The following is a 20409-nucleotide window of genomic DNA, read 5'->3' as shown; positions in this document are numbered from 1 at the left end:
ACAATACCATCACTGCTTCAACCATATTAACAATATCATCACTGCTTCAACCATATTAACAATATCATCACTGCTTCAACCATAGCAACAATACCATCACTGCTTCAACCATAGCACAATACCATCACTTACTCAACCATATTAACAATACCATCACTGCTTCAACCATATTAACAATATCGTCACTCCTTCAACCATATTAACAATATCATGACTCCTTCAACCATAGCAACAATATCATCACTGCTTCAACCATAGCAACAATATCATCACTGCTTCAACCATATTAACAATATCATCACTGCTTCAACCATATTAACAATATCATCACTGCTTCAACCATAGCAACAATACCATCACTGCTTCAACCATAGCAACAATACCATCACTGCTTCAACCATAGCAACAATATCATCACTGCTTCAACCATGTTAACAATATCATCACTGCTTCAACCATATTAACAATATCATCACTGCTTCAACCATAGCAACAATATCATCACTGCTTCAAGCATATTAACAATACCATCACTGCTTCAACCATATTAACAATATCATCACTGCTTCAACCATATTAACAATACCATCACTGCTTCAATCATACTAACAAAATCATCACTGCTTCAACCATATTAACAATATCATCACTGCTTCAACCATATTAACAATACCATCACTGCTTCAACCATATTAGCAATATCCTCACTGCTTCAACCATGTTAACAATACCATCACTGCTTCAACCATAGCAACAATATCATCACTGCTTCAACCATAGCAACAATACCATCACTGCTTCAACCATATTCACAATACCATCACTGCTTCAACCATATTAGCAATATCCTCACTGCTTCAACCATGTTAACAATATCATCACTGCTTCAACCATAGCAACAATACCATCACTGCTTGGACCATAGCAACAATACCATCACTGCTTCAACCATATTAACAATATCGTCACTGCTTCAACCATATTAACAATATCATCACTGCTTCAACCATATTAACAATATCATCACTGCTTCAACCATATTAACAATACCATCACTGCTTCAACCATACTAACAATATCATCACTGCTTCAACCATATTAACAATATCATCACTGCTTCAACCATATTAACAATATCATCACTGCTTCAACCATATTAACAATACCATCACTGCTTCAACCATATTAACAATATCATCACTGCTTCAACCATATTAACAATATCATCACTGCTTCAACCATAGCAACAATACCATCACTGCTTCAACCATAGCACAATACCATCACTTACTCAACCATATTAACAATACCATCACTGCTTCAACCATATTAACAATATCGTCACTCCTTCAACCATATTAACAATACCATCACTGCTTCAACCATATTAACAAAATCATCACTGCTTCAACCATATTAACAAAATCATCACTGCTTCAACCATATTAACAATATCATCACAGCTTCAACCATATTAACAATATCATCACTGCTTTATCCATAGCAACAATATCATCACTGCTTCAACCATAGCAACAATACCATCACTGCTTCAACCATATTAACAATATCATCACTGCTTCAACCATAGCAACAATATCATCACTGCTTCAACCATATCAACAATATCATCACTGCTTCAACCATATTAACAATACCATCACTGCTTCAACCATAATAACAATATCATTACTGCTTCAACCATATTAACAATACCATCACTGCTTCAACCATATTAACAATACCATCACTGCTTCAACCATATTAACAATATCATCACTGCTTCAACCATGTTAACAATATCATCACTGCTTCAACCATACTAACAATACCATCACTGCTTCAACCATATTAACAATATCATCACTGCTTCAACCATAGCACCAATATCATCACTGCTTCAACCATAGCACCAATATCATCACTGCTTCAACCATATTAACAATATCATCACTGCTTCAACCATAGCAACACTATCATCACTGCTTCAACCATAGCAACAATATCATCACTGCTTCAACCATAGCAACAATATCATCACTGCTTCAACCATAGCAACAATATCATCACTGCTTCAACCATATTAACAATACCATCACTGCTACAACCATAGCAACAATATCATCACTGCTTCAACCATATTAACAATACCATCACTGCTTCAACCATAGCAACAATACCATCACTGCTTGGACCATAGCAACAATACCATCACTGCTTCAACCATATTAACAATATCATCACTGCTTCAACCATAGCAACAATACCATCACTGCTTCAACCATAGCAACAATATCATCACTGCTTCAACCATATTAACAATATCATCACTGCTTTATCCATAGCAACAATATCATCACTGCTTCAACCATAGCAACAATATCATCCCTGCTTCAACCATATTAACAATATCATCACTGCTTCAACCATAGCAACAATATCATCACTGCTTCAACCATATTAACAATATCATCCCTGCTTCAACCATATTAACAATACCATCACTGCTTCAACCATAGCAACAATATCATCACTGCTTCAAACATATTAACAATATCATCACTGCTTCAACCATATTAACAATATCATCACTGCTTCAACCATAGCAACAATAGCATCACTGCTTCAACCATAGCAACAATACCATCACTGCTTCAACCATAATAACAATACCATCACTGCTTCAACCATAGCAACAATACCATCACTGCTTCAACCATAGCAACAATATCATCACTGCTTCAACCATATTAACAAACTCATCCCTGCTTCAACCATATTAACAATATCATCACTGCTTCAACCATGTTAACAATATCATCCCTGCTTCAGCCATATTAACAATATCATCACTGCTTCAACCATAGCAACAATATCATCACTGCTTCAACCATAGCAATAATACCATCACTGCTTCAACCATATTCACAATACCATCACTGCTTCAACCATATTAGCAATATCCTCACTGCTTCAACCATGTTAACAATATCATCACTGCTTCAACCATAGCAACAATACCATCACTGCTTCAACCATAGCAACAATACCATCACTGCTTCAACCATAGTAACAATATCATCACTGCTTCAACCATATTAACAATACCATCACTGCTTCAACCATATTAACAATATCATCACTGCTTCAACCATATTAACAATATCATCACTGCTTCAACCATAGCAACAATACCATCACTGCTTCAACCATAGCAACAATACCATCACTTACTCAACCATATTAACAATACCATCACTGCTTCAACCATATTAACAATATCGTCACTGCTTCAACCATATTAACAATATCATCACTGCTTCAACCATATAAACAATATCATCACTGCTTCAACCATATTAACAATATCATCACTGCTTCAACCATATTAACAATATCATCACTGCTTCAACCATAGCAACAATACCATCACTGCTTCAACCATAGCAACAATACCATCACTTACTCAACCATATTAACAATACCATCACTGCTTCAACCATATTAACAATATCGTCACTGCTTCAACCATATTAACAATATCATCACTGCTTCAACCATATAAACAATATCATCACTGCTTCAACCATATTAACAATACCATCACTGCTTCAACCATATTAACAAAATCATCACTGCTTCAACCATATTAACAAAATCATCACTGCTTCAACCATAATAACAATATCATCACTGCTTCAACCATAGCAACAATATCATCACTGCTTCAACCATATTAACAATACGATCACTGCTTCAACCATATTGACAATACCATCACTGCTTCAACCATACTAACAAAATCATCAATGCTTCAACCATATTAACAATATCATCACTGCTTCAACCATAGCAACAATATCATCACTGCTTCAACCATATTAACAATATCATCACTGCTTCAACCATATTAACAATACCATCACTGCTTCAACCATATTAACAATATCATCACTGCTTCAACCATATTAACAATACCATCACTGCTTCAACCATAGCAACAATATCATCACTGCTTCAACCATAGCAACAATATCATCACTGCTTCAACCATAGCAACAATATCATCACTGCTTCAACCATAGCAACACTATCATCACTGCTTCAACCATAGCAACACTATCATCACTGCTTCAACCATAGCAACAATATCATCACTGCTTCAACCATAGCAACAATATCATCACTGCTTCAACCATATTAACAATATCATCACTGCTTCAACCATATTAACAATATCATCACTGCTTCAACCATATTAACAATATCATCACTGCTTCAACCATATTAACAATATCATCACTGCTTCAACCATATTAACAATACCATCACTGCTTCAACCATAGCAACAATATCATCCCTGCTTCAACCATATTAACAATATCATCACTGCTTCAACCATAGCAACAATACCATCACTGCTTCAACCATACTAACAATATCATCACTGCTTCAACCATATTAACAATATCATCACTGCTTCAACCATATTAACAATATCATCACTGCTTCAACCATACTAACAATACCATCACTGCTTCAACCATAGCAACAATATCATCACTGCTTCAACCATAGCAACAATATCATCACTGCTTCAACCATAGTAACAATACCATCACTGCTTCAACCATAGTAACAATACCATCACTGCTTCAACCATATTAACAATATCATCACTGCTACAACCATAGCAACAATATCATCACTGCTTCAACCATAGTAACAATACCATCACTGCTTCAACCATAGCAACAATATCATCACTGCTTCAACCATATTAACAATATCATCACTGCTTCAACCATAGCAACAATAGCATCACTGCTTCAACCATAGCAACAATATCATCACTGCTTCAACCATATTAACAATATCATCACTGCTTCAACATATTAACAATATCATCACTGCTTTATCCAAATTAACAATATCATCACTGCTTCAACCATAGCAACAATATCATCACTGCTTCAACCATAGCAACAATATCATCACTGCTTCAACCATATTAACAATATCATCACTGCTTCAACCATAGCAACAATATCATCACTGCTTCAACCATATTAACAATACCATCACTGCTTCAACCATTTTAACAATATCATCACTGCTTCAACCATATTAACAATACCATCACTGCTTCAACCATAGCAACAATATCATCCCTGCTTCAACCATATTAACAATATCATCACTGCTTCAACCATAGCAACAATACCATCACTGCTTCAACCATACTAACAATATCATCACTGCTTCAACCATATTAACAATATCATCACTGCTTCAACCATATTAACAATATCATCACTGCTTCAACCATACTAACAATACCATCACTGCTTCAACCATAGCAACAATATCATCACTGCTTCAACCATAGCAACAATATCATCACTGCTTCAACCATAGTAACAATACCATCACTGCTTCAACCATAGTAACAATACCATCACTGCTTCAACCATATTAACAATATCATCACTGCTACAACCATAGCAACAATATCATCACTGCTTCAACCATAGTAACAATACCATCACTGCTTCAACCATAGCAACAATATCATCACTGCTTCAACCATATTAACAATATCATCACTGCTTCAACCATAGCAACAATAGCATCACTGCTTCAACCATAGCAACAATATCATCACTGCTTCAACCAAATTAACAATATCATCACTGCTTCAACATATTAACAATATCATCACTGCTTTATCCAAATTAACAATATCATCACTGCTTCAACCATAGCAACAATATCATCACTGCTTCAACCATAGCAACAATATCATCACTGCTTCAACCATATTAACAATATCATCACTGCTTCAACCATAGCAACAATATCATCACTGCTTCAACCATATTAACAATACCATCACTGCTTCAACCATTTTAACAATATCATCACTGCTTCAACCATATTAACAATACCATCACTGCTTCAACCATAGCAACAATACCATCACTGCTTCAACCATAGCAACAATACCATCACAATGGGAAGGAATCCATTAAATAGTTATTTTCATGGTTAAAAACACTATTTGTTTCTCCTTGAACTAACTTTCTCTGACTTCCAAGTCCAATATGTGAAAGTATCAGATGGGCTCATTGTGTCTCCTCAGTTGTACCCTGTCATAAAGCTGGCATCTCTCTCCCTGCCTGCGTCTCTCTTGCTCCCTTCCTGGTTCTGCTCCACTGCTTGTCTTAGCCTCAGCCGGTCCCAATAAAGGACAGTTCATGTCATCGGCTGCCTGCCGTCACCACCGAGGCCATCTGCTGCCCAGCTGCAGAGAAGAGCCACCGTCACCAGTTGCACCACCTGGCAGGGCAGGTAGGGCCCCTGATGGAGCGGTGTGGCCCCTCACAAGGCAGGGCAGACAGGACCCCAGAGGGAGAGGTGTGGCCCCTCACCAGGCAGGGCAGGTAGGGTCCCTGATGGAGAGGTGTGGCCCCTCACCAGGCAGGGCAGGCAGGGCCCCAGAGGGAGAGGTGTGGCCCCTCACCAGGCAGGGCAGGCAGGGCCCCAGAGGAAGAGGTGTGGCCCCTCACTAGGTAGAAAGAGGGGCACTTTTCTGACCGTCCTAGTTTTCCAAATCCATCAATCCCAAAACAAGCGGAGGTCACTTTTCATTAGGATCTTTTGACCCCAATGAAATCCACAACTTACTCCCAAACATTACACCACTTCACTATCCCCTTCACTAACCCTTTCACTAAACCCTATGCCTTGTCAACCCCGACCTTCAACTGAATGATGGTGACTAAAACAAAATGTAAACATTATCACCATTTCTCATTTCTTGACTTTCCCTACATGAAATTAAACAGAAACTTGCACCAAGCCGGCTTCCTCCTAAAAATCCCTAAAACATCTTGCAGTTACTCCATCATTCTGTATGGTCCTACTGTTCACACTGATACAGGCCTGTCTGTCTGCAACGTGCCTGGCTCTGTCTCAATGGACTCATTACCAGGCCTGGCCTTATTAACAGAGCACAGAGGAGACAGACAGATGACAATAAAGTCCTTATGCATTACAAGCCACTACCAGGCACTGTAGAATAATGGCTGACAATGTAAACACAAATCATACTAGTCTAGTCAATGGACACACTAAACTGCATGTGTGCAATTGGTTTTGTCAGACCTATATTCTACACAGGAAATCTGAAGTTCAATTGAATTATTGCAGCAAAATCCAATTTCTTCTATTTCCAATTCATTAAACTCTGAGTAAGGTGTTCCTGTATTTCTCAAAAAGAAAGTGCACTGAGATGCTAGCTCTTCAATCTTCATCTCTCTCTCTCTCTCTCTCTTTGTACAAGGCCATGGCCAACATCATAGGGGTCCAGCTCCCATTCCTCCCTAGTGGAGTGGTGCCTCACTGCCCCACTGCCTCACTGCCTCACTGCCCCACTGCCCCACTGCCCGACTGCCTCACTGCCTCACTGCCCCACTGCCCCACTGCCTCGGGCTCAACTAGTAGTGGAGCTGGGGCCCCTGGAGCCGCTGGAGATCTCTGCTGAAGGAATTAATAGCCTTCCCTATAGAGAGAGAGAGGGGGAGGGTAAAGAGAGAGAGAGAGCGAGAGCGAGAGAGCGCGAGAGAGAGAGAGAGAGAGAGAGAGAGAGAGAGAGAGAGAGAGAGAATCCATAGAATCGAACCACTTCTGGGAAAATTGGAACACACTAAACAAACAACCACACGAAGAGTTATCTATCCAAAACAGAGATATGTGGATAAACCACTTCTCCAGTCGTTTTGGTACTACAACAATGAACAAACAGCAAAAACCATATACAGTGCATTCGGAAAGTATTCAGAAATAAATAATGGTCTTCCAAAAAAGGTCCAGTTGCCAGGACCACAAATACAAATTCCATCTAGACACCGTTGCCCTAGAGCACACAAAAAACTATACATACCTCGGCCTAAACATCAGCGCCACAGATAACTTCCACAAAGCTGTGAACGATCTGAGAGCAAAGTAAGAAGGGCCTTCTATGCCATCAAAAGGAACATAAAATTTGACATATCAATTAGGATCTGGCTAAAAATACATTAATCTGTTATAGAACCCATTGCCCTTTATGGTTGTGAGGTCTGGGGTCCGCTCACCAACCAAGAATTCACAAAATGGGACAAAAAACAAATTGAGACTCTGCATGCAGAATTCTGCAAAAATGTCCTCCATGTACAACGTAAAACACCAAATAATGCATGCAGAGCAGAATTAGGCCAATACACGCTAATGATCAAAATCCCAAAAAGAGACATTCAATTCGACAACCACCTAAAAGGAAGCGAAGAGATGAACCTGGAGAAGAGTCCCCTAAGCAAGCTGGTCCTGGGGCTCTGTTCACAAACACAAACATACCACAAAGAGCTCCAGGACAGCAACACAATTAGACCCAACAATATCATGAGAAAACAAAATGATAATTACTTGACACATTGGAAATAATTATCAAAACAACTGAGCAAACTAGAATACCATTTAGCCCGAAACAGAGATTACTCAGTGGCAGAATACCTGATTACTGTGACTGACCCGAAATGAAGGAAAGCTTTGTTCAGATTCAGTGAGCATAGCCTTGCTATTAAGAAAGGTCGCCGTTGGCAAACCTGGCTCTCAAGAGAAGACAGGCTATGTGCACACCACCCACAAAATGAGGTGGAAACTGTGCACATCCTAAACTCCTGACAAATGTATGACCTAAATTAGAGACATATATTTCCCTCAGATTAGACAGACCCACAAAGAATTTGAAAACAAATCAAATTTTGATAAACTCCCATATCTATTGGGTGAAATACCAAAATGTGCAATCAGAGCATCAAGATTTGTGACCTGTTGGCACAAGAAAAGGGCAACCAGTGAAGAACAAACACCATTGTAAATACAACCCATCATTATTTATTTTCTCTTTTGTACTTTAACTATTTGCACATCGCTACAGCACTGTTTGTAGACATAATATGACATTTGTAATGTCTTTATTCTTTTGGAACTTCTGTGAGTATAATGTTTACATTTCATTCGTATTGTTTATTTCACTTTTATTTATCCATTTCACTTGCTTTGGCAATGTAAATATATGTTTCCCATGCCGATAAAGCCCCTTGAATTGAATTAAAATGAGAGAGAGAGGAGGGGTAGAGCGGAAGAGAGAGAGAGGAGGGGTAGAGCGGAAGAGAGAGAGAGGAGGGGTAGAGCGGAAGAGAGAGAGAGGGGTGGGGGTGACCTGCCTCTGGCTATTATTCGGACAAAGTTCCTCTCCCGCTGCATTGGCCACAGACAGGGCATGGCTGGGGGAGGGCTGGGAGAAGGGGAGGAGAGGGTGGGGGGGGAGGTTCTGGCTCACTACAGGGTGTACTTTCTCTGCATGTGGAGAGTGAACAGGAAGGTGGGTGGTCCCAGGAGAGAGGTGGAGAGAGGTGGAGAGAGATGGAGAGAGGGGGTGAGGTGGGGCTTTCTGTTCTCAGTCTCTCACTGAGTTAAATGGTTTCCGAGTGTGTACATGTATTCCTCTTACTCTATCCCAGAACTGCTCTAGAGCACCATGAGGTAATGAGAGAGCTGAGACCTAAACTCAGGCCAGATGGAGAGAAGTAGTCTTCCTCACAGGGCTCTGCAGGTACTAGAAACCAGCATGACTTCCCTCATCTGAAGAAAGAAGTTGAGTATCCATTATTTTGTATTAAGAAGTGTTGGACTTTATTCCCTTTCCAATTGACTACAGTATGTGCACTTCCAAAAAGGTCTTTCAGCCGCTGCAAGTCCACAATCCTCTCTAACCTATCCTTACCATGCTTCAGTAGGGTGAAGAGAGTATAGATTGTCCTTCATTCCAACCACATCACTAATCCTACAATTGAACCATAACACTAAAACTCTGACCACCAACAACCCTCTCAGATCAAAACCTAACTCTGCTTCAAACACACAAAGCTAAATCCCTCACCTCAAACCTTGACCCTGACCGACACTGGCCCCCTGTGAGAGGTGCAACACCATCCAGTAAACATACTGCTTATATTACAACTATTTCCTCTTGTGTTCAGCACAATCCGGCCTGTTGTAAGTGAGATGTATTCTCCCCCTGTTGTACCAGATGTGTCTCTCTTACGTACAGTATGAGCAACTGAAGGCTGCCTTCTTTACGGCGGTGTCTTAGGAGCTTTATGGAGTAGTACTGTATTTGCAGATTCCCATGAGTCTGTGATGAGTGCCCGCTCACCCAGTGCCTGCAAGATACTGATCAGCCCCAACCATAAATAATGGAACAGGCTTACAGTGCATTGATTTTGGTCCATTCTGGTACTGCTCCACTGGCTCAGATGTATTGGGTGTGAGGCGGATATTTCACACCATCTTTTCCCCCCAGTCGGACCCGTATTAGGGGCGACAGTAATGTAGTCGATTGGCGGTGGAACATCAGAATCATTTAGAAATGCTAAACAGATTGCGGACATCCAAGTGATGGATTAATATAGTATCCAATCATGCCGAGGTGTCATCACCCCATTATGAATACTTCAGTGTCAGCGTCTGGAAAAAGAGGAGGCAGGTCATTTGTTCCATTCAGCTGCCCAGTGGACCCAGCCTCCTACTGTAGATATGTACTGTAGAGTAGAACCAGGGGAGGAAACACAGTCAACACAAACACAAAACAGGCTGGTTCATGCGTGCCGATTCACTACCATTCAGTACACACACACACACTGGTTTTGCTGCCACTTTCATTGATGCTACTTCTGAGGAGGTCCAAAGTTAGGGAGAGTTGTGGGCCATCATGGCCGGCGAGTGGTGGTTTAATCTTGTGTCACTGCCAGCCAGTGGTTTGTTTTAGAAGGGCAGATTCCAAGGGCAAGGAACCAGATTGAGCTCTAGTTTTATAGCTTTATTGGACATCTGTCAGTGATGTTATTGAGGTCCCACAGAGGTGAAACACAGTAAAAAGTCCTGGCATTTTTGCACAGCAGAATATATTTACAGGAGTCAGCCTGTGCATACTAACAAGTCTTGTCTGTTTGCTAGCCTTGATCCGGCTCAGGGCAAGGCTTACAAACACCCTGACATAGAGAAGGAAACACACTTCAAGAAGTCTTAATCTCTTAATCCACTGAGTGCTGAAGCTGATGTATCAGATAACTCCTCTGACTAAGAGGGGAAATTTCACTAAGAGGAGAAATCAGAGAAATCTAAGTCTCACACATGAACAATCTTAAACCTCATCTTGTAAGATTACCTTAAACAAAGACGGTATAAACGGTCAGCTCTGTGATCCCCTCTCCTTCCAGGGCGAGATTATGTGACTGAGTTCCCTTCCTAGCATGCAGTGGGGGAAGAGTTATAGGTAACTGCCAAAATAAAGGTAACGCCAACATAAAGCGTCTGGCCTGGGGCCACCACGAGCCGCCAGAACAGCTTCAATGCACCTTGGCATAAATTCTACAAGTGTCTGGAACTCTATTGGAGGGATGTGACACCATTCTTCCACGAGAATTTCCATAATTTGGTGTTTTGTTGATGGTGGTGGAAAACGCTGTCTCAGGCACCTCTCCAGAATCTCCCATATGTGTTCAATTGGGCTGAGATCTGGTGAGTGACACACACACATGGATGTACACGCACACACACACTTTTTAAACCCCCTATGCTCCTTTGAGACCCCTCTTTCAATGTCACTGAGATCTCTTCTTCTAGCCGTGGTACCATTTTTATACATGACCCTAAGCATGATGGGATGTTAACTGATTCATTAAATCAGGAACCACACTTGTGTGGAAGCATCTGCATTCAATATACCTTGTATCCCTCATTTACTCTATTTTGGCAGTTACCTGTATGTGTGTCTCTGTTTGGGTTTTGACTAAACAGCCTCACATAACTCCAGTCACCTGACTGGCTGGCCTGCCGACTGTCCGGCTGGGGAACAGGAAGCATGACATCACTGCCCTGATGCAAAGGCATGTGTGAATGTGGAATTGAGGTTCCCTGTTAACGCTGCATGACTGAAGAGGGAGGGAGGCCAGGGAATCACGCTCTGAACCCAACCACAGACTCTCTCCCAGATAGCAGATAGCAGCCCGCCAGATAGCAGATAGCAGCCCGCCAGATAGCAGATAGTCAGATAGCAGATAGCCAGAAAGCAGCCCATCATCTCATCCACTCAGTGTGAGAACTCTAACATGCTAATGACACCTGTTCAAACAGAGAGTCTATCCAGTGTCCACCCACTAGGCAAGCAGAGTCGAGCAGAGGAAGCAAGGGTGAGCTGGGTAAACATTTCACACTGACCAGTCGACTCTGTGCTTTAAACCCTGAGGGCCAACCAGCTCCAGCTGAGATGCCTTTCTGCTCTGCTCAACACCATCTGCTCAACACACAGAGAGAACCATTAGACAGACCCACCTACTGGGTATCACAGACCCGTCAGCTCAATACCCCCTGTTCCACTCCTCCATGGCACCTATACTCAGTAACACAAATTAAGAAATACTAGTGTTTACTGTAGTGTTTTTGCTGACTTTACTGTAGTATTCTCTGTAGTGTTTTTGTGGACATTACTATTGTTTTATTATATTTGATATAGAAGCAGGAGGCTTTCTAAAGGAAACCTACTGGAGAAATAGTAAAGGAACAAATGTTACATGACCTATACAGTAGGTAGGACTGAGTTCTGAACGTGGAGTTCAGAGCTTCTGCTCTGTTGTATTACCTGTAAGGAGCACAATATATGGTCTATACTTGGCATGTCGGTTTTTCACTTACGCGTGGCACAAATTGGGATATGGGTGTGGGGACTGAGTAGGGTATATGCAAATTAAATGCTGTAATACTTACTAAAGTTTTCTACAAAATGCTATACTAAGTATTACACATGATTGAGGGATACTACAGTATACTAAAGTTTACAACAGAATTCTGTAGTAAGTACTATAGTATTCTGTATTAAACTTTAGTATTTTTTTATGTGGGAAGATACAGAACACCAACAGCCTGAGGCTACAAGGCCTTCCTCTCTGATCTCACATCACAGACACACAGCCAATACCAACTGACACCACTACTTACAAACTGACATTGACATACAGTGAGGGAAAAAAGTATTTGATCCCCTGCTGATTTTGTACGTTTGCCCACTGACAAAGAAATGATCAGTCTATAATTTTAATAGTAGGTTTATTTGAACAGTGAGAGACAGAATAACAACAAAATACTCCTGAAAAACGCATGTCAAAAATGTTATAAATTGATTTGCATTTTAATGAGGGAAATAAGTATAGAGTATAGGGTATAGGGTATAGGGTAAAGAGTATAGAGTATACGGTATAGAGTATAGGGTATAGAGTATAGAGTATAGAGTATAGGGTATAGAGTATAGGGTAAAGAGTATAGAGTATAGAGTATAGGGTATAGGGTATAGAGTATAGAGTATAGGGTATAGGGTATAGGGTATAGGGTATAGAGTATAGAGTATAGAGTACAGGGTATAGAGTATAGAGTACAGGGTACAGAGTATAGGGTATAGGGTATAGGGTATAGAGTATAGGATATAGGGTATAGAGTATAGGGTAAAGAGTATAGAGTATAGAGTATAGGGTATAGGGTATAGAGTATAGAGTATAGGGTATAGGGTATAGGGTATAGTGTATAGAGTATAGGGTATAGGGTATAGAGTATAGGGTATAGAGTATAGAGTACAGGGTATAGAGTATAGAGTACAGGGTACAGGGTACAGGGTATAGGGTATAGAGTATAGAGTATAGGGTGTAGAATATAGAGTATAGGGTATAGAGTATAGAGTATAGGGTGTAGAATATAGAGTATAGAGTATAGGGTATAGAGTATAGGGTATAGAGTATAGGGTATAGAGTATAGGGTATAGAGTATAGAGTATAGGGTATAGAGTATAGGGTATAGGGTATAGAGTATAGAGTATAGGGTATAGAGTATAGAGTATAGGGTATAGGGTATAGAGTATAGGGTATAGGGTATAGAGTATAGGGTATAGAGTATAGAGTATAGGGTGTAGAATATAGAGTATAGGGTATAGGGTATAGAGTATAGGGTATAGGGTATAGAGTATAGGGTATAGAGTATAGAGTATAGGGTGTAGAATATAGAGTATAGGGTATAGAAATAGCGCACATATAAGATTTACCGCTTCCTTTTTTTAACTTGGCAAGTCAGTTAAGAACAAATTGTTATTTACAATGACGGCCTTCACCGGAAAAACCCGGACGACGCTGGGCCAATTGTGGCAGATTCCCTATGGGACTCCCAATCACGGCAAGTTGTGATACAGCCTGGATTCGAAACAGGGTGTCTCTAGCACTGAGATGCAGCGCCTTAGACTGCTGCGCCACTCGGGAGATCCTTTAAAGACTTGCTTTAAAGGAGAATGACAGATCTATAACTAACATTTTTATGTGAATTTGGTCGGGTCGCCCAAAAAGTGACATATTGCAGCTTTAATATCAGACTCACATCATCCTACTATCATAAATCCCATCACACCCATCTCAGTAAACACACAATCTCTGAAACTCTACCCCACTTATTCTGTAGACTACACTACATCTATGATCAAAGAGACACTGCCTACTGCCTGCTGCCTAGTGCCTACAGCTTAGTGCTTAGTGCCTAGTGCCCACTGCCTAGGGCCTACAGCCTAGTGTCTACTGCCTAGTGTCTACTGCCTAGTGTCTACTGCCTAGTGTCTACTGCCTAGTGTCTACTGCCTAGTGTCTACAGCCTAGTGTCTACTGCCTTGTGCCTAGTACCTGCTGCCTACAGCCTAGTGTCTACTGCCTAGTGTCTACTGCCTAGTGTCTACTGCCTAGTGTCTACAGCCTAGTGTCTACTGCCTAGTGTCTACAGCCTAGTGTCTACAGCCTAGTGTCTACAGCCTAGTGTCTACAGCCTAGTGCCTACTGCCTAGTGTCTACTGCCTAGTGTCTACTGCCTAGTGTCTACTGCCTAGTGCCTACTGCCTAGTGTCTACTGCCTAGTGTCTACTGCCTTGTGGCTAGTACCTGCTGCCTACAGCCTAGTGCCTAATGCCTAGTGTCTACTGCCTAGTGTCTACTGCCTTGTGCCTAGTACCTGCTGCCTACAGCCTAGTGCCTAATGCCTAGTGTCTACTGCCTAGTGTCTACTGCCTAGTGTCTACTGCCTAGTGTCTACTGGCTTGTGGCTAGTACCTGCTGCCTACAGCCTAGTGCCTACTGCCTAGTGTCTACTGCCTAGTGTCTACTGCCTAGTGTCTACTGCCTAGTGTCTACTGCCTAGTGTCTACTGCCTTGTGGCTAGTACCTGCTGCCTACTGCCTAGTGTCTACTGCCTAGTGTCTACTGCCTAGTGTCTACTGCCTAGTGTCTACTGCCTTGTGTCTACTGCCTAGTGTCTACTGCCTAGTGTCTACTGCCTTGTGTCTACTGCCTAGTGTCTACTGCCTAGTGTCTACTGCCTAGGGCCTACAGCCTAGTGTCTACTGCCTAGTGTCTACTGCCTAGTGTCTACAGCCTAGTGTCTACTGCCTTGTGCCTAGTACCTGCTGCCTACTGCCTAGTGTCTACAGCCTAGTGCCTACTGCCTAGTGTCTACAGCCTAGTGTCTACTGCCTAGTGTCTACTGCCTTGTGCCTAGTACCTGCTGCCTACAGCCTAGTGCCTACTGCCTAGTGTCTACTGCCTAGTGTCTACTGCCTAGTGTCTACTGCCTAGTGTCTACTGCCTAGTGTCTACAGCCTAGTGTCTACTGGCTTGTGCCTAGTACCTGCTGCCTACAGCCTAGTGTCTACTGCCTAGTGTCTACTGCCTAGTGTCTACTGCCTAGTGTCTACAGCCTAGTGTCTACTGCCTTGTGCCTAGTACCTGCTGCCTACAGCCTAGTGCCTAATGCCTACTGCCTGCCATGATGTGAATGAAGCAACATGACAATGACCATATCATCCTGATCAACCACGTCCTTCCACATTTCCACCCTTTAAGACAATGTGATGTGACGCCAAACTCATGCTGGAGCAGCTGGCAGCAACTCTCCTCTCTCCGGGCTAACACAGACAGAGAGAGAGCCAGGACGGAGCCAGAGCCAGGGGGAGCAGAGAAACACACAGTCTCCACCACTGCCTAGGAAAGCAGACCAGGACCAGCTTCTCCTTGTCCTAGTTCCATTCTCCTACTCCTCTATCCCTGTCAGGGTGCTGGGACTTATCCAACGCAGGAATAAGTTAGCAAAAGAACGGTGGAATGTGATTAGTCATCCCATTGTCCAGTTACGCATTCCCCAAATACTTCCCCTACACACACACACACACACACACACACACACACACACACACACACACACACACACACACACACACACACACACACACGGTGTGTAACTCACCCCGGTAGCGGAGGCTGTCATGGTGGTGGTGCTGGTGGTTGTTCTCCAGGGGCGAGGGGGGGCTGCTGGCCCCCAGCTCTGCCAGTCTACGGCTGGTGGCAGACAGCTCTGAGCGCAGGTTGGTTACCTCCTGACTGGCAGACTGGATGGCCCCATCGATCCTCTGAGCCAGCTGCTTGTTGTCTTCCATCATTTTAAGGATTTTCCCCTGAGGACCAAACCCACACAGAGCAGCATGGTGTCAAGTGGAGCATTAGGGGATGAAGAGACTGATACCCTCTCTCTCCCTCTCTCTTCTTCTTCTCCTCCTCCGCCTCTTCTTCTCTCACAGTTTACTTCACACATAAAAATGCCAGCAGCCAGTTCCTCTTATCTCCCCTCCGTTCAGCCAGAACAGAGATGGTGTTTCTACTTGTTACTGCATACAGTCAGTATCCTCCTGTCCCTGATTTGTGTGTTTTGCCAAATACAGAAAGTGAGTGAGAGAAAGAGATGAAACACAGCAGACGGAGAAGGAAAGTGAGTGTTCCCGCTGAGGAGAATGTGCTGTGAGCAGCTGCTCTATGAGAGGACCCAGCGCATACAGAGATGACATGCACCCTTTTAAATGGAACGTACCATGTGCTGCAGCACCAGGGGAGAGGGGGGGTTGTGGGGTGGGTGATAGAGGTAGTTAGACTGAGCCAAGCTCCACTTCTTAAACTCTTTAACAACAGAATACATCATCATGTATCCCACATCCTACAGACAGACTGATTTAGTAATCCACTCTCCTATGTGAAGCTTGTTTTCCCTTTTTTCTTGGCTTGGATGTAGTGATGGTCCCTGTAACAAACACTTGTGTTGGTCCTTGTAACAAACATTTCTCTCACTCTCTCTCTCTCTCTGAATTAAATTCAAAGGGCTATATTGGCATAGGAACCATGTCTACATTGCCAAAGCAAGGGGAATAGATAATAAACAAAGGTGAAATAAATAATCAGAAATGAACAGTAAACATTACACTCACAAAAGTAGCAAAATTATAAGGACATTTCAAATGTCATATTATGGCTACGTACACTGTTGTAATGATGTGCAAATAGTTAAAGTATAAAAGGGAAAATAAATAGACAGATAAATATAGTTTATTTGCAATGGTGTTTGTTCTTCACTGGTTGCCCTTTTCTTGTGGCAACAGGTCACAAAACAAATCTTGCTGCTGTGATGGCACACTGTGGTATTTCACCTAATAATACGGGAGTTTATCACAGTTGGATTTGTTTGTGTAATCTGAGGGAAATATGTGTCTCTAATATGGTCATACATTTGCTTTCTCTCTCTCTCAGACACACACACACACACACACACACACACACACACACACACACACACACACACACACACACACACACACACACACACACACACACACACACACACACACACACACACACACACACACACACACACACAGTCTTTCTATCAATCCCACCCCCTCTCTTTCTATTCATGATATATTCATCCTTTGTCCCTGAAAAGCTCGCCCCCATATCGGAAGAAATGAAAGGGGGTTGGCTCAAGTCTGGCCAAGAGGAAAACATGTCAACCCCGAAAACAAACTTAGCATAGGACAAACAGACAGTGAGAGGCACAGCCCATAAATAAGGAGAGGCTGGTAGAATTACAATTGAGCCTCAGTAAGAGAACATTGTGGGCTTATGTCTATGATCAAAAACTGCTCCAAAGGATTACAAGTTTGACATTTATCTCTAAGCCCAACAAACAAACACTACCAGATCAATTCCTGTTTGGAGGGATAGGCAGTTTTATGAAACACAGAGATTTGGATGTGTATGCCTTTAGATAGCGAGATAAATCGTTAACACTTCTCAGTATAACTACAGTTCAGCACACCTCTAACACCTTGATCAAATCATACATCTGGATTGAATCTATTAGCAGTGTTAAACAGGTATTTTTCCCAGTGGCAAAACACATTCTCTGTCTGTGAACAAAGTCAGGGAGATAAACGTTACAGCATGCCACTCTGCCACTGTCTAGGTTCGGTGATAACAGTTAGTGTGCTCATTGGTATTCACACAATGCAGAGGCGGATAAAGGCATGGCCAGGGCGAGACCAGGGAGTCTGTATCACAGACAGCTCTGATTGGTATAATGATAACATCTGAGTTCAAATGTACTGTACGTTATTTGAGTAGAGCTTCTTATTTGTTGATTCTGGTACTTTTAAGTGGGAAACTCTGAGCTCATGTTTCTACAACGAGTTTCCTAGTTCCGACTAGTACGTGAACGCACATAAGATCCCCGTTTCACTGTGAAGTTACTGCAGCTCCACCACATCCTAGTTTGAAATGAAGCTTGTAAATGAATGTGGTGCAGCTGCTGGTGCTTCTATATATCATTACTCTGTGCCTCAGGTACAGTAGTAACCTACCAGTTAGTCTGGCCTCAGGGCGAGACAAGTACTATATGAAATCACTGTGCTGTGGTAGTCTACCCTAAACCCTCTACACAGTGTGTGTGAGAGAGAGAGAGAGAGAGAGAGAGAGAGAGAAGCAAGGGATAAAATAATGATGTATGTGGGTAATGAGCTGTTCAATGACAGAGCAGCTCTGATGCGGTTTGGGGAAGTGCATTCTAATTAATTACTGCATTCTATGTTCAGAGTTTTTCAAACGGGGGTCTGCACCCCCTACAGGTCCGCGGAGGTACTGCAGCAGGTCTGTGATTTTTCTATTTTTCTGGGGGGGATATTTTTTAGGACAGACGCGAGAGACAGAGGTGGAGAGGTGAGTATAAAACATGGTGGCAGAAAGTCAGAGAGGACCAGTGTAGTCTATTACCACAGGCTAGCTGAAAGGTAGACTGCAGAATGATGGATATCTCCAAACCACCAGCAGGACATTGCCACGAACACTTAGGAAAAGTTTTTGCTATAGTTCCGTCACTAGCACATTAGTTGATTTTTGTCATGCCCTGACATACAGTATATGACATACAGTCAGTGGAGGTCAGTGCCATTTAAGATGAGGGAGGATAAAAAGAAATTCATGAGCATGGCCTTATTTCTATTACAGCATATTGGATGACTCTCATTCATATTTCATTCACCCAGTTCAATGTTACAGCGATAGGTTTAGGCTACTACATGATAATTTTCCCTATCATTAGTCCAACATTTGCAAACGAGAGTTTCTATTGGACAAATTCAGGTATGTTTATCTCAATTTTGTTCTGTTTGCTTCAGTTTAAGAAACGTTTTTCAACAGAATCGACGGAATGAGTACACCCCTGATCACGCGTAAATACAGTTCACTTTCATAGCAGCCACGTGGTATTCCTTCTCACATCTATGTGCTCTCCTCCTCTCACCTTTTGCCTTCGCTTGTGGACTTCAATGAACAACACATCAGCTGTATGTGACCAGGAGAAAAAACCTTTCCAAGCCAAACTGCTACACACAGCCTACATCGTTGTCACCATATTAGCTAAAGTAACTTCATAGTCAGCATAGCTAATAGAACTAATGCATTAGTAAACCCGTTACAATCCTGCAGTAATGTTACAGTGTACAGTCAGTAAGCAGTTACACCCGCGGGCCCGGTGGCAATAAATTTGTCAAATCAAAAGCTTACCTTGATTTGTGTTGTGTTGGAAAGTCATAGCCAGCTAGCTAACATAGCATCCCTCTGTTTGAGCAGGGTGTTTCAGTAGGCTAAACTAGCTAGCTGCATTTGCTAGCTAATTAAGTGAAACTGAAAGTGAAAAAAAGACTACATCTCTCTCTCTCTATTTCTCTCTTGCTTCTCCTTCATTTTGTAATAAATTCATTTGTTCAAAACTGGTCAACTACTGTCTTTCTCTCTCTTTGAGTCATCTACTCACCCCATTTTATGCAGTGCAGTGCTAGTTAGCTAGCTAGTTATAGCTTATGCTTTCAGTACTAGATTTATTTTCTGATCCTTTGATTGGGTGGACAACATG

At 42.0% G+C, this 20409-nt stretch overlaps 1 protein-coding gene across 4 annotated transcripts in view; it reads right to left on the bottom strand.

Moving 5' to 3' along the window:
* LOC106565964 (kazrin) overlaps positions 1–20409 on the bottom strand; it is a 402794-nt gene that overhangs the window by 192255 nt on the left and 190130 nt on the right. For all 4 annotated transcript variants that reach the window (XM_045691861.1, XM_014133668.2, XM_045691860.1 and 1 more), the window contains exon 3: positions 16423–16630. In XM_045691861.1, the coding sequence (XP_045547817.1) occupies positions 16423–16630 (208 nt within the window). The remainder of the gene's footprint in view (positions 1–16422; positions 16631–20409) is intronic.

The sequence above is a fragment of the Salmo salar genome, chromosome ssa12 (assembly GCF_905237065.1).
Source record: "Salmo salar chromosome ssa12, Ssal_v3.1, whole genome shotgun sequence".
Lineage (NCBI taxonomy): Eukaryota > Metazoa > Chordata > Actinopteri > Salmoniformes > Salmonidae > Salmo > Salmo salar.
Note: the sequence above shows the minus strand (reverse complement) of the source record. Positions and strands in the feature narration are given on the sequence as shown.